This window comes from Ursus americanus, chromosome 14, assembly GCF_024610735.1.
Source record: "Ursus americanus isolate L20-20 chromosome 14, mUrsAme1.1.p, whole genome shotgun sequence".
Taxonomy (NCBI): domain Eukaryota; kingdom Metazoa; phylum Chordata; class Mammalia; order Carnivora; family Ursidae; genus Ursus; species Ursus americanus.
The window spans coordinates 53,941,595-53,956,834 of record NC_142140.1 but is presented as its reverse complement, the minus strand read 5'-3'; the positions used below and the strand labels follow the sequence as shown (position 1 = coordinate 53,956,834).

General features: G+C 52.7%; 1 protein-coding gene across 4 annotated transcripts in view; it reads left to right on the top strand.

Moving 5' to 3' along the window:
* INSR (insulin receptor) overlaps nucleotides 1-15,240 on the top strand; it is a 125,509-nt gene that overhangs the window by 104,052 nt on the left and 6,217 nt on the right. For 2 of the 4 annotated variants that reach the window (XM_087867313.1, XM_087867315.1), the window contains 8 exons: nucleotides 1,911-2,070; nucleotides 6,433-6,532; nucleotides 7,796-7,863; nucleotides 10,349-10,593; nucleotides 11,616-11,726; nucleotides 11,816-11,975; nucleotides 13,538-13,667; nucleotides 13,989-14,123. In XM_087867313.1, coding sequence (XP_087723439.1) covers nucleotides 1,911-2,070; nucleotides 6,433-6,532; nucleotides 7,796-7,863; nucleotides 10,349-10,593; nucleotides 11,616-11,726; nucleotides 11,816-11,975; nucleotides 13,538-13,667; nucleotides 13,989-14,123 — 1,109 coding nt within the window. Of the gene's footprint in view, nucleotides 1-1,910; nucleotides 2,071-6,429; nucleotides 6,533-7,795; nucleotides 7,864-10,348; nucleotides 10,594-11,615; nucleotides 11,727-11,815; nucleotides 11,976-13,537; nucleotides 13,668-13,988; nucleotides 14,124-15,240 lie in introns of all 4 variants that reach the window. The other 2 variants (XM_087867314.1, XM_087867311.1) reach the window with 1 other exon arrangement.

Genomic DNA, 15,240 nt, shown 5'->3' with positions numbered 1-15,240 from the left:
AGATGGTGGATCACCTCCAGTATTTTTGTTTATTGCCTGGTATCACTTTGAAAAAGTAAGAAAATATTGTAAAAAAATTTTTTTGTTTACACACCATTAATACTGTTGGGGTATGATTTTGCCAAAATCTACAAAATCGTCTGTAACATTTGATGGGAGGTTTTTTTGGTTTTGGTTTTTGGTTTTGGGGTTTTTTTGGTATTTGCGAGGTTAGTAGCTGAGATCACCTCTAGCTGCTTCACTTTCGAATCTCTCTTTCCCTGAATCTCACATTCGAGTCATTTGCCCTCTTACCTCGTCTCCTCTCTGCTCAGAAGACCCTGGCCCCAGGGACCACCCCCTCCCTGAAAGGAGCATGGCTTTTGACTTGTGGTGTTCTCCTATCTTTCAGTGTCTTTCATGGTTTTTAGCTTCTTCCTTGTTGGCACAAACCTTCATGTCATTGGCTTCTTTACTCTTTGTCAGGTTTCGCTTCTCATTTCGCTTTTTGTTTTTGTTTCTCGGTATCTGTGGAGACAGCTGCCTCAGGGTCTAGTTCCTTCCCTTCAGGCTCCCTTCCCGGTCCTCTCACCCGATGAGGTGTGTGGGGTCCGTGGCCGGCCTTAGAGGGTACATTTCCCCTTTGTCCCCGATAGCAGCTACCTTCGGTTTCTATATTTGCTTATTTGTCCCGTTCTACTTGGTGACTCATCGGACTTGGAGGAACCTTTGGACCGGAGCCCCCACCCCTGCCGCCAGCCTGATCCAGCCCGATCTGTTTTCTTGCTGTTATTGTCACATGACGAGCACGGGAGTTTTTACGTTTCTTTCTCTGCCCACTAAAATTTTCCAGTCCAGCTCTCTGCATGCACTATTAACTTGGAGCTGTTTTGGAAAGTTTTTAAAATTTGGCCCGACGCGTGCAGGGTTCATGGTCTCACTTCCCAGTGAGCCTCTCGCCTCTCCTGCTAAGCTCTGGGTTGATCTCTGTGTACGCAGTTATCACTGGGGTGTGTGTGCTTTACTTATCTCCTCTCTGTTTTCAGAGATGGAGGTAGGTGCCCACTCTTTTTCAGAATGGTCAAATACATCAAATCAAATCAAGAGGCCGCACCAGGGGAAGGAAGGAGCTTTAAAATTTGACCTTAAGACATTAAGCCCATGCATGTGTTTGGTTTTGAGGCCAGGAGGTGTGGGGGCAAAGCCTGAAATTTGATTTAGGTCATGTGGGTCTCTTCTTTCCCATCCTTCTGGGGCTTTCGAGCGGCCTGGTGACAATGCCCCACAGTGGTTCCAAAAAGGTTGGGAGCCAGATGGCTCTGGATTGAAGGGTGGCTGGCCCAGGCACTTACCAGCAAGGAGACCTCCGACCAACCATTTCGTCTCTTCAACCAGGGGTCGGCAAACTATTTTCGTACGCCTGGGTTTGTACAGCTTGAGATCTAAGAATCGCTTTCGTATCTTAAAATGGCTGGAAAAAAAATTCACAACGTCGAGAGAAGCATAGTGTCACGACACGTGTCAACTGAAGGTGAAGTTCGGCGTCGGGCGTCCACCACGTTCCGTGGGCACACAGCCACGTCCGTCTGTGGACGGATGTTACGGATTTGGGATTGGTCTCCGGCTGCCTTCTCGCTATAGCAGCAGAAGTGAGTGGGCCACAGAGACCGTCCGGCCCCCTTTACAGCCGAAGTTCACGGACCTCTGCCCCGGGCCCCCCGCATCCTTGTCTCCGGCATGAGGCGGCGCCCCGGGGCGGTTGTCGTAACCGGTCCAGGTCAGATGCGTGGCCTGCGGTTTAGGAAGGTTGGCTGTTATCCGTGATGACAGCCTCCGCGTCTGCTCCTTCCCCGGAGAGCGATGGGGGATGGGCACTCCCGAGTGGCGAAGGACGACCACACACCCGCCCCCTCTGCGCCCTTGTCTTGCAGGAGCTGCACCTCTGTGTCTCCCGCAGACACTTTGCTCTGGAGCGGGGCTGCAGGCTGCGTGGGCTGCCGCCGGGGAATTACAGCGTGCGAGTCCGGGCCACCTCCCTGGCTGGCAACGGCTCCTGGACAGAAGCCACTTACTTCTACGTGACAGACTATTGTAAGTCTCCGCGGCGACTCTGGTTGGGTCTGCGCTTGGGGCTGGACATGGCAGGACATTTCAGAGGATGGCCGGGGAAGCCTGGAGGCTGTGCCCACTGGCCCTGGACTTGGCCTCCGGGTCTGCTGGCTGCCGCGGTGTGACCTGGGCAATGTGCTTGCCCTCTCTGAGCGTTTACTTCCTCATCTGACCATGGGGATAATAATAGGAGCCCCCCCCCCCCCTTGGAGGTGAAAGGAGGTTTTGGTGATATGATGAATGTCAAGTGGCTGGCCCACGGCATGTCTGATGAATACATTAGCTCCCGCTACTAGTGTCCTAATATTTGATTTTTGATGGGTTGTGCCCTCCAAGGGAGAACATGGGAGCTTGCCTACTGAGTCTCAGATGTGCTCTTGATATGCAGGCAGTGAGTGCTGCCATTGGGTGAGCAGGGCACACTGTGGACAGCAGGGTGGGAGGCTGGGGAAGGCTGAAGTGGTCAGGGAATGCTTCCTGGAGGTGGTGACATCTTGAGTGAGACCCGGAAGAATGTACAAGTGGGGACAAAACAAGATGGTCATCCTGGCATGTGATAGGAGCCTAGACACTTGACCGAGTGAACAAATGACTTGGAAGGAGGGGAGATTCTAGACTGGGAGGAGTGGGAGCCTGGGTGGGAGAGGTGAGACAAGGCTCCTGCTTGGCCGGCTGGACTGTCACATACCAGGCCTGGTGGGACTTTGGAAAGTGGGAAGTGACTCTTGCTGGGAAGGCTCTGGCCAGCGTCAAGGCTGGGGTGAGCGTCCGGACACCAGCTGGGTGTGCGACACTGCGATTCTGATGCCGCCTAGTGGAGTGAGCACAGAACCTGCCAGGTTAGGAGCACGGTTCCCAGCAAGACGGCCCTCACTTCAGATGGCAGGTGCGAATCGAAGGTTCTCCAAGCCCCCCGCACATCTGACCAGCTGGCAGCAAACTCAGGGGTTCCCACGACCTCCCTCAGATTCAGTCATTAGCTCGATCAGCTCGCAGAGCTCAGGAAAGTGCTGTATTACAAGGATGGTGTCACATAAAGGCTATCAGTTGGGACCACCCAAACGAAGAAACAGAGGGGAGGGCCGGGAGGGTCCAGGACGCTGAGCTCCTGTGTCTTCTCCCGGTGGGATCAGGATGTGTGGCGTTGCCCTCCCGGCCTACCCGTGTGTTCACCAGCCAGGGAACCCCCCTGAGCTCTGGTGTCGAGGGTGTCACTGGCTAGGCATTGCTGATCATATCGTTGGCTGTGTGATGGAACTCATCTCCAGCCCCTCTGCCCCCTGGAGGTCAGACTGGCGCAGGCCCCAACCTTCCAATCACATGCTTGGTCTGCTGGTGACCGGCCCCCATCCTGGGTCGTCTCATCTCATAGCATAAGCTCAGGTGTGTTCCAAGGGGCTCGTCAGTAGCAAAGACACTCTTATTACCCAGGATAATTTAAGAATTTGGAGTCTGTCTCTCAAGAACCAGGGATACCGTGAATAAAATTCCAAGGAAAACATCGAAGTGGGAGAAACATTTGTGACATCATTGACAAAGAGTTAATATCCTTGATATAAAATGAATATAAATATAAATATAAATATAAATATAAATATAAATATGGTACATGAATAGAACATATATGTATCCTAACACAAGACTAGGCAAAGAACTTAAATAGCCAATTTAAAAAAATATGTAAAGATAGAAAACATAAGAAAAAAAGTCCAACCTCAACACCATACCAAAAAAAAAAAAAAAAAAGCACATTAAAACAAGATGTAATTTTTAACTTATTGAATTGGCAGGGCTTTTGTTTCTGTTTAATTATAGTACTTCGTGTTGTCCAAGAGTATAGACACATGGACATACTTTTTCGTGGTTGGGGAGTGCTAAAATATAGCAGTTTATTTAATTTTTAAAAGATTTTTATTTATTTATTTGAGGCAGCAAGCAAGAGAGAGCACATGAGCTTGAGGGGAGGGGCAGAGGGAGAGGGAGAAACAGACTTCGCACTGAACAGGGAGCCCGACGTGGGGCTCGATCCCAGGACCCTGGGATCACAACCCGAGCTGAAGGCAGACACTTGACCAACTGAGCCACCTGGGTGCTCCTAAAATATCCTACTTTAATAATATGTATCAAACATCTTATAAAGGCTCTTGCTATGTGAACCAACAAATTTTGGTTTTAGAAATTTTAGAAGTGGGATGGGGCGCCTGGGTGGCACAGCAGTTAAGCATCTGCCTTCGGCTCAGGGCGTGATCCCAGCGTTATGGGATCGAGCCCCACATCAGGCTCCTCTGCTATGAGCCTGCTTCTTCCTCTCGCACTCCCCCTGCTTGTGTTCCCTCTCTCGCTGGCTGTCTCTAACACTGTCGAATAAATAAATAAAATCTTTAAAAAAAAAAAAAGAAAAATTTTAGAAGTGGGGCGCCTGGGTGGCTCAGTTGTTAAGCATCTGCCTTCGGCTCAGGGCGTGATCCCTGCGTTCTGGGATCGAGCCCTGCATCAGGCTCCTCCGCTGGGAGCCTGCCTCTTCCTCTCCCACTCCCCCTGCTTATGTTCCCTCTCTCACTGGCTGTCTCTCTCTCTGTCAAATAAATAAATAAAATCTTTTTTTAAAAAAAAAAGAAATTTTAGAAGTTTTAGAAATTTATCCTGAGGAAATGATCAGAGATGTCCAAAAAAGATACATGTTCAAGGAAATACAGCCCGGCATTACCAAAGATAGCAAAAACTCTGGGGAATTAGAATTCTTTATATTATAACGGGGAGGCAAGCAAGGCACCCAAGGGGCAAATTTTAAGGAGGCGCTCACCCCCAGGGCTGACCCTACGTCTCCAGGGCACAGAGCAAGAGTTCTCAAATTTTGCACCCTGGGTGCTTCCCTTTCTTCACCCTGGTTCCAGTGGCCATGGCAATCGGCGGTGTGAGCAGGACTGTGGGGTCTGGGAAGCCGAGGCGGCGTGTGGGGGGTGCAGCCTGGCTCTCAGATTGTGTCCTGAGACCTGCTGAGTCCCGGCCACGTGGGGCCTCCAGCTTCCCTGCTGCTTTGAAGTAGGGACACGGAGGGATATGCAGACAACGCAGGTGACGGATAGGTTTCCTTTTCTCATGTTCCATTCAGCCACCAAATATTTACGGAGACTGTCTGTGGCCGGGAGCTGCCGGGAAGGGGAGGAGGCAGGTGGCTGTCATTTCAGGGAGGGGCAGGAGGGCATCTCAGGGTGTTGCTGGCCCCCGAGCACTTCCTCAGATGGCCTGGCTTGAAATCCCTGTGCCACGGGGGGTCAGCTCTGGGATTTGGGGCAAGACCCCTCCAGTCTCTGAGCTTCTTTTCCCAGTCTGTTAACTGGTCTTAGCCACGGCCCCTCCCGCCTTGGCTTACGTGATGATTAAGTAAAATCACCAGCACAGAGCACTTCAGATAGCACCTGGTGTGTTCCTAAGTGTTCGGTAAACCGCTATTGATAGGAAAGACCTTAGGGACCAGGGACCAGGTGTCCTCCGGGATTCCTTAGAACCCACTTTCCTCCTTGGCTTGGGAGAGTCTGGATACACGGGCATGTGGACAAACAGACAACTCAGCCTGACGTGCAAATTTAAAAAATGAAGGCTCCATAGCATTTCTTCGGTGAATTATTTGAAAGGATTTTTTTTTGAGAGGAGGACGCCTTAGCACCCAGGGTCCTGGTGAATTTTTCATTTGTAAGAGGTGCTGTTGGGCTTAAAATAGGCTATTTAATTTGTGGGGCCCACTGCAAAATGAAAATGCAGGGCCCCTTGTTTAAAAATCATGAAGACTTTTTTTTGGTTAAGATTTTACTTATTTGAGAGAGAGAGCACGAGCATGGGGGGGAGGGACAGGGGGAGAGGGAGAAGCAAACTCCTTGCTGAGCAGGGAGCCCGATGTGGGGCTTGATCCCAGGACCCTGGGATCATGACCTGAGCTGAAGGCAGATGTTTAATTGACAGAGCTACCCAGGTGCCCCTAAAAATTATTAAGACTTTCAAGATGGTGACAGTGGAGTGTTAGGGAGCATGGCCCTACCAAGTGTGGGGACTTGGGCGATGGCCGGGGTTACGTTCCCGTGAAGCTGGCCCTGGATGGAGGGCAGGGGGAAGGCTGGCAGCGGGCAGTGGTCTGGGGGTCAAGGCCTCTGAGCCTGCCGCCCAGCCCTGTGGAGCCAGGTGGTGTTTTAGGACTGCTGGAAAAGAAGGGCCCGGGAGCCCGGTGGAGAGGCTTGGGGACAAGGGAAGGGGCAGATGCGTGTGGGCTCCCATTATAGGCGTAGGTGTGATTTGTGATGTGAACACATTTTGATGTGAACCATTTATTTTCTCATTCTATTTCAGTAGATGTCCCATCGAATATTGCAAAAATCATCATCGGCCCCCTCATCTTTGTCTTTCTCTTCAGTGTTGTGATTGGAAGTATTTACCTGTTCCTGAGAAAGAGGTGGGTACAGTGGCATCTGGTGAATTGTTAGACCGGCTCTCCAGGAGAGGAAGTATGCCTAGTTACAGGGAGAGCTGTAGCTAAGTGTGTTATAAATTTGACTGACATAAGCGATGTGGATAGCACGCAACTTACAGGTAATGGTCATAATAAGTACGTAACACTCTATCATAAATTCCCTCCAGCTGGTTGATTCTCACCAAATGTTTTGGTAGATTTTTCGCCCCCCGCCCCCCACCCCGAGCCTTTGTATCTACAGCCCTCCTGTGGCTGCAAGTGATGAGGGAGCGTAGCCCCGGCCTGAATGTGGATTGATACTTTGTTTTCGTAGGAGTAAGGTGCAAATGAACTAAGAGGCATAGCTTCATCAACGAAGAAGTGACTTCGCTCAGTCGGGTAGAACTGTGCTGGAGGAACATTTTCTCAAAAAAAATTTTTTTTTGCCATTTGCAACATCGTGGCTACAGAGATGACATCCTTTTTTTTTTTTTTTAAGATTTATTTATTTATTTTAGAGAGAGAGAGAGAGCAGGGGGAGGGGCAGAGGAAAAGAGAGAATCCCAAGCAGACTCTGCGCTGAGGGCCGAGCCCCGACGTGGGGCTCGATCCCACGACTCCGAGATCATGACCTGAGCTGAAATCAAGAGTCGGCCGCTTCACTGACTGAGCCACCCAGGCGCCCCGAGATGACACACTTTTAAGTTTAATCTGATTGACATTTTTGTGCCATCCCTTCCTCAAGCCTGGACGGACAACAGAGCAATAGATCAAGTCTTGGTTGGTAGCGTCCTGTTTCTTTCTGTGACGTATATATTCCTGCTGTGGCCAATTTCAAGCTGCAGACATCCCACTGGTGATAGTAGGAAGCTGTATGCTAGTCAGGCAGTGGTGGGCTCTGCTCTCAATATCATTTCATCTCATCGTAAGCCGGTGTCATTTAATTTTGGACGATGGCTGTATTAACAACCTGCTGTCAGATTTCCTGAAAACTTAGCAGTTGTTTCTCATGAGCTGGGATGAGATCCGCAAAGGGCGAGGGTTTTAGGTGTTAATGGATGAGCATAAATTATAGTTTATGGTCCCACGTTGATGTGCGTAAGTAGTCTGACGGGCTTCTACTCCTGACACCCCAGACTGTGTCGGGGACACAGGGTTGCTGGTGATACGGTTTGCCGTTGGCATCGGGAGCTTGTAGCCCCTCCGCGAGTGACCCGGAGCCCCGTGAGAATATCGAACTGGAATGTCTTCCTCTTTCTCCTCCAGGCAGCCGGATGGGCCACTGGGACCGCTGTATGCTTCTTCAAACCCTGAGTACCTCAGTGCGAGTGATGGTGAGTACCCTCCCCGTCCCCCTGTGTGGCCAGAATCCTGCCCTTTGGGGCTCTTGGCCATCAATGTCAAGTGCAAGTCGGCAGTTGGCACCCGGGGAGGCCGAGATGAGCCCTCTTGTTCACGTGAGCACGCAGACCTGCCCCTTGCTGCAGAGACCGTGTTCCTGGGAGCAGCCAGACACCCGCTGTCTAGCACTATTTGGATGGGCTCATTGAGCTAATCTGGGGCCCGTGAGCTGGGCTGGGAGGCTGAGAGAGAATCCAGGGTCCCAGCTGTTGGGTGGGTGGAACCTGGGACTGTGCCAGAGACCACGCCGAGGGTCAGAGCCAGAGGGCTGTGTACGGACTTGCTATCCAGGCTGGCAGGTGGGGGTCGGACACTGGGGATAAGGGGCGGGGAAGACAAGAGTGAAGGGTAAGATGGGGTACGCAGGAGGCTGTGTGGGCGCCAGGGACTCTATCACCTGCTGGTGGTGGCTGAACACGAATGGGTCGCTGATGCTGGTGGTGGGAGCGTCGGACTGACACCTGTATCTCCCTTGATTGTACGAAGGGCAGTGAGCAGCCCCTGCAGATAAGACTCTCCTTCCGAGGAGAGAGCATCTGCCACGTTACAAGTTTCTAAAGCACTTCACGCAGCAGCAATCAGAAAGTGACTTGGGAGGAGTGAACGCTGTTGCCTCCGGGGGATACGGGGTGATGTTTTTAAGGACACCCAGGATTTGTTTTCATCAGGTCTGATGAGGGAGTGTGGGAGAAGGTGGACAAGAACCTTTATTGTGGCGTCCTTGGGAGGGCAAGGCAGGATAAGAGCAAGGACTGGCTGTTTTGATGATTTCAGTGGGTTCTGGGGTGTAGGGCCTGGCCCTGGGGCTGAGTGGGTCCCCTAGAGGTGGGGGTTAGGATTTGGGCTCTGGATTGGTGGGTTTTGCAGATAGAAGGTGCTCTCACAGGCAAGTCATGTGCTGTCTCTAGGAATCGGCTGCCCTTGGGCAGGGCAGCCCCTCCAAGGTCATCGAGGCCCCGGCTGCTAAGGCATCAGAATAGGGAAACTAGGAGAGGTGGTCGTTCCAGGTAGGAGCGTGTGCAGGAGGCAGGAGCAGGAGGGAATGAACACGGACGGAGGGGCCTCCTCTCCCAGTTTGGGGTTGGCATTGTTTCTGCACACTGGAGGTGGGGAAGCTGAACCTCAGGGCTGCCACGGGACCCCGCGATAAGGGGTGAGGCCAGGATGGCTACGCAGGGCTGCCTCTCTACCCTACTGCCCTGCTTCCTTCTGGAAATGCAGGAATGGCCGAGTGCACAAGGGTGCCTGGTGAAAGCTGGAAGTTGGAGCTCAAGGTTCTCTAAGGCTGGAAAGGCCTGGGCCGAGGGGTACACACAGGGAAAGACCCCGGCTCGGAGCCCCAGGGGACAGGGTGCCCCCACTGAGCTTCTGTGCGTGCTCATCTTCTGTAGTGTCCTTGCCCGAGGCCCCGGTGACCGTCGGGGTTTGCCGGGGCTGCCGTAACAAACACCACGGACCGGATGGCTTAGGAAACGGAATTCTGTTTCCTCACGGTTCTGGAAGCTGGGAGTCTGAGATCAAGATGTCAACGGGGTTGGTTTCTCCTGAAGCCTCTCTCTGTGGGTTGTGGACAGCTGTCTTCTCCCCGGGTCCTCATGTGGTTGTCCCTGCATGCATGTCTGTGTCCCAGTGTCCTCTTCTTGTAAGGACACCAGTCATATGGGATGGGAGCCACCCCACTGACTTCATTTGAACTTGATTGCCTCGGGAATGGCCCTGTCTTTAAATATAGTTACATTCTGAGGTACCAGGATTAGGACCTCAACATAAATTCTGGTGGGGGGGGGGACACGACACAATTTAGTCCCCCTTTGGAGGACAGCAGGAACCATTTTGGCTTTTCTTATGAGGCCTTTGTGCCTTCGTCTGCAAATCATTTTCTGTGTAACAAACCACCCCAAAGTTAGTGGCTTGAAACAACCAGCATTTGTTAGCTCAGGACTCGGTGGGTCCGCCGCCTGGGCTCTGCTGAGCTGGGCAGATCCTTTGACCCCGCCGGGGCTCATTCACACGGCTGCAGCCTGCCTGCCGATCAGCCGGCGCTCGGTGGCCTCGGATGGGCTCACTGGGATGTCCAGCGGTTGCCAGGCCCTTGGCACTTTGCAGAAACAACAGCCTCAGATGGGAAGTAGCATTGTGGGGTGGCGGGGCTGAAATCAGACAGAAAGGACGAGGAGGCAGGCTCAGCTCGGCGCTTACTGGCCAGGACCCTGGACTGGTGGTGTTTCCATCCCAAGCATCTGCTGTCCCCTCCATGAAGGGCAGGGACCCACGGCTGTCCTGTTCTCGGCTCTGTGCCCGGTGCCCAGCACAAGTCCTGGACCACAGGAGTCCCTTAGTGAACCTTTGCCAGGGGGGCCTCTGGTGGGAGATGGCTGGGGGTCCACCGCGGACACGGTGTAGATAAATGAGGAGTAGTGTTTCCATGTTCTGTGTATGTGCCGGACGAGTGGGAGGTCCCCCGGGAGAAGATCACTCTGCTGCGTGAGCTGGGGCAGGGCTCCTTCGGCATGGTGTACGAAGGCGACGCCAGAGACGTCGTCAAGGGCGAGGCGGAGACCCGCGTGGCGGTGAAGACGGTCAATGAGTCGGCCAGTCTGCGGGAGAGGATCGAGTTTCTCAACGAGGCCTCAGTCATGAAGGGCTTCACCTGTCATCACGTGGTGAGTCCTGCATTTGCCCCGAAGCCGACAGAGGCGTCCTTCCGCGCCTGCTTCCCTGTTCCCCTCGTCTGTCCTTCCCCCTCCTCCAGCACAGAGCAGGAGGACTCTAGGTGTGGACCCCCTGCCTGTCCCCCACTCTGCTAAGCACCCTAAAGGTGTGGGGGAGGCTCCCTCCCTTCCCGCTTCTTGAATCCCATCCTCTCCCACCTTGCATGGAGCCAGACTCATTCCCTTGCTTTCCAGAATCTTCTGTCTCTTCCCTCTTCCTGGCCCCTTTGTAACCCTGGAACACATGATGGATGAGCCACGCTGTCCCCGCATCCCTGTCCCCCCACCCCAAGTCGGCACAGACTTCCTGCTCTGCTGCTCCCACGTGGTCCCATAGCTTCTCCTCGAGCCTTGCGTCCTTTCTTCCTTGCCACGTGTGGCTGAGGGGATCTGCTCTGTGCTGAGCCCCAGTCTTGACTCTTCGACGTAGCAGCTTCCTGCCCCTTACGGAGCTTCTAGCACGGCCGTGGAGACAGACCCTAAGCCCAATAAGTTCCTTATGGAGGACGTTAGGAGCCGGAGCCACGGCAGGATGGAACCAGAGAGCAGAGTCAGGGGCTGGGAGTGTGGGTGTGGGGAAGGTGTATTAAGGACGGAGGCACTGAGCCACGGCGACCTGGCAGGGAACAGAGGGGTCAGGCAGAGGGAACAGCAAGTACAAGGCCTGGGAGGTGGGAACGTGCCTTATCTGCTCGGGGCCCCCGAGGAGATCTCCAAGGGTCTGCCTCAGAGTGTTGCTGTGTGTGGACATGTCTCTCTGCTCCCCCCTCCCCCCAGACCATGAGTCCTGAATTCCCCGTCCTCCCCTGACTACCCTGTCCCCACAAGGCATTGACCCTGGCATTTGAGCCAGACAGACCAGGGCTCCCCACACAGGGTGCCACGCGCATCGCAGACGTCAGATGGGGGGACCTTGGGGGGTGGAAGCCTTCCCCCGGACCCTCCCCCAAGATCGCTCGGTGCTCACTCCACAGGTCCGCCTCCTGGGGGTGGTGTCCAAGGGCCAGCCGACGCTGGTGGTGATGGAGCTGATGGCCCATGGAGACCTGAAGAGCTACCTCCGCTCCCTGCGGCCGGAGGCTGAGGTGAGCTGGCTCCGGGGACCCGGCAGGGCGCCCGCTCCCAGCCGCCGGGCGCCCGGGTCCCTGAACCCGACCCCATGTTTCGACTTCAGAATAACCCCGGCCGCCCTCCCCCTACCCTGCAAGAGATGATTCAGATGGCGGCGGAGATCGCCGACGGGATGGCCTACCTGAACGCCAAGAAGTTCGTGCACCGGGATCTCGCGGCCCGAAACTGCATGGTCGCCCACGACTTCACCGTCAAAATTGGAGGTGCGTCTGGCCCTCTGCTGGGAAATGTGTGGCCCGGGCCCAGTGTGACCGCAGAAGGAGTTGTCTGTCCTGAGCAGTTCAGTCTTCTCCAGTAGTGCAAAGAGGGCCCGGCCCGCAGGCTGCGATCACACGTGCTCGTGAGCTCGCTCATTTCCTGCTCTGGATCATAACGGAGTTCCCTGGTGGCGGAAGCCGTCGCACTAGGAGCCCGTAGATGTGACCGATGATGGATAAGTCGCCCTGATTTTTCTGCCCGCACGCATCACCCAGCACAGGAGCCACTGGCCGCCTTGGCCATTTACATTCAAGTTAACTTAAATGAACTAGAATTAAAAATGTATTCCTTTGGCTGCGCTGGCCACATTGCAAGTGAGCGTTCGCCACCTTGAGCCTGGTGGCCGCCATATTGGGCAGCGTGAGTGTAGACCGCATTCTTCATCACGGAGGGTTCTACTGGACGGGGGTATTCAAAGATGAACAGTAAAATAGTGCTTGTGTAAACAAGATGAGGAAGACTGGAGATAAGAGGACTGAAGGAAATAAAGAGTTCCATGGTAGAGAGCAGAAGCCTCTCCCTGCACGGAGACAGCCTTTTGGCCCGAATTTGCAGGATGAGTTGACCTGAATGACAGCATCCCAGGGGGCATTCCAGCGTATGCAAAGGCCTGACACCGGAAGGATGGCAGATGTGGTGTGAATAGAAGGAACGTGGAGGGGAGCAGAGCAGCATGAGCTGTGAGGTTAGGGAGAGAGGCAGGAGCCAGACCTGGAAGGGCCTTATTAGTCAGTGAGTCATCTAGCCGTTATCCTAAGGAGCCAGTGGGAAGCTAGAAGTAACGTGATTCTCTTTATGATCCCAAACGACATTATCCGCAAGGGAGGCCGGAAGTGATGTCATCCTGTTTATAATCCCAAAAGACCTTATCCTCCGTTAGCCGTGGGAAGCAAGAAATAACGTGACCCTATTTATGTAGCTTCTCTTGGGCGGTGGGCTGTCAGGGTCAAGACGGAGGGAAGGTCCTGCAGGTGAGAGATGGTGGTGAGCCTGGGTGGGGCTGGAGTGATGGAGAGGGAGAGTTGGATTAGAGTAGGCAGGACTCCCCGATGTCTGAGATGTGGGTATGAGGAAAGGGGCGTGGTCAAAAGGGGACCCGACCCTGGCTTTTGAGCTGGGCAGCTGGGTAGTGGTGGGACCATATTTAGTGGAGAATAGCAGGTTGGCTTCCGAGACCCAACACTTTGGTTCGGAAGTTTGGGATGCCTGCAAGGTCATGGGTGGGAAGGAAGTGTTGCCGAGAATGGGATTCCCAGGCCGTGGGCCGGAATGTCGCTTCTTTCCCACTTCGTGCTTCCTTTTCCTTCCCTGTACGTGGTGGCCCATCCTTTCCCTCCACATCCCCATGAGTACCCTCAGAATCTGTGCTCACGGGATTTGGCCACCACCCAGGTGAGCACACACCTGGGGCAGGTGAGCCCATCCGAGGGCTCTGTAAGGCAATGGGGCAAGATGGAGACAGGGCTGTAGGCTGAATGTTAAGACCATGTGAACCCTTTGTTGTCAGACTTTGGGATGACCAGAGACATCTATGAAACGGATTACTACCGGAAAGGAGGCAAGGGTCTGCTCCCCGTGCGGTGGATGGCCCCGGAATCCCTGAAGGACGGGGTCTTTACCACTTCTTCTGACATGTGGTGAGTGGTGCATGGATCGGCGGACAGAGTGCTGGGCTCGAATCCCAGGTCGTTCCGTTCGTGTGACCGGCAAGAGGGGGCCAGTTAAAACCTGCTTTCCTCACAGCCCCTTGATCAAGAAGGTGAAGGGGAGGTCATGTCGGGGGACCCTTGCACGGCTATTTATGTTCCGATTGAGACTAATCTAGGCATTTCTGAATGCAGCACGAATTGTTTAATTAACTGGCCGACCACGTTCTAGTAAACCAGGGAGGGGTGCGTGCGTGCGTGTGTGTGTGTTTTCATGGCTTCTCCGTTACTACTTTCAACTGTTGTCGGCAGGTCCTTTGGCGTGGTCCTTTGGGAAATCACCAGCTTGGCAGAACAGCCATACCAGGGTCTGTCTAATGAACAGGTGTTGAAATTCGTCATGGATGGAGGGTATCTGGATCAACCCGACAATTGTCCAGAGAGAGTGTAAGTGTGGAAAGAAGACCGGGCGGAGTGTGGGCTCTTCATCAAAAAGGCATTGCCCTTTGGTTTGCGTGTCGTACCTCTATATACGTGCTTGTGTTTGCGTGCCGTATCTTTACGCCTGTGCTTTCTTGCATAGCATGCCTGTGGAAGGTTGTAGAGAGACCCCGCATGGGAGAAGGAACCTGGGTAGCCGGGGTGGGGTATTTATGTGTAACTGTCGGTCCTTAATATATTTAACATTTTGTCAGGGAATGAATACAATCTGACATGTCTATTATAGCTCAACAGAATTGGGAAAAAAAGAAATCAGAAGCAGAAACATTAAAATTATTTTTTGGTCAAGAATATGTGTTACCTATCTCCCTGCTCCCCTGATTTTTGTTGTAAATTTTGGTCATAGAAAAAATAAATGAATGTTTGTTATAGGACCAAACGGACAACACATACAAGCGGGCCATTGAGCACTTGCAGACTTGTGCAGTCCCACTAATAGTCCGATAAATATAGAGTAAAATGAAGGAAAGTACTGTCTTCCTAAATGAGCAAAGAGAGGAAGGAAGAATGGAAGAAAAGAGAGTTTTAATACTCAGTGCTGGAAGTGGATGGCCTAGATAATCATTCTTATCCCCCTGTTGTTAATAGCTGCTCAGAGGATGTTATTTAAAGTTTCAAAAAATGGAAATGATCTAAGTGCCCAACAATAGGAGAACTGCCAGTAACTTTATAAATTAATATGACCTAGCAGCTCTGTCGGCGAAGTATCAGCCTTCGGTTCAGGTTATGATTCCAGGGTCCTGGGATCGAGTCCCGCATCGGGCTCCTTGCTCAGCGGGGAGTCCGCTCCCTCTGTCTCTCCACCCTGCTTGTGCCCACACTCCCTCTCTCTCTGTCTCTCACAAATAAATGAGTAAAATCTTAAAAAAAAAAAAACTATTAAAAAATAAAATAAAATAAAATGATATAGCAATTGAAATTTCAAATGATGCTTATAAAAATATTTTATAACTTGATGAATAAGCCTATGTTTAAATATTAAGTATAAAAAGTGTGTATATATTACATTTCCAAATGTCTCCAGATAGAAAAGGCAAGAGGTTAGATCTGAAGGAGAGTTGTG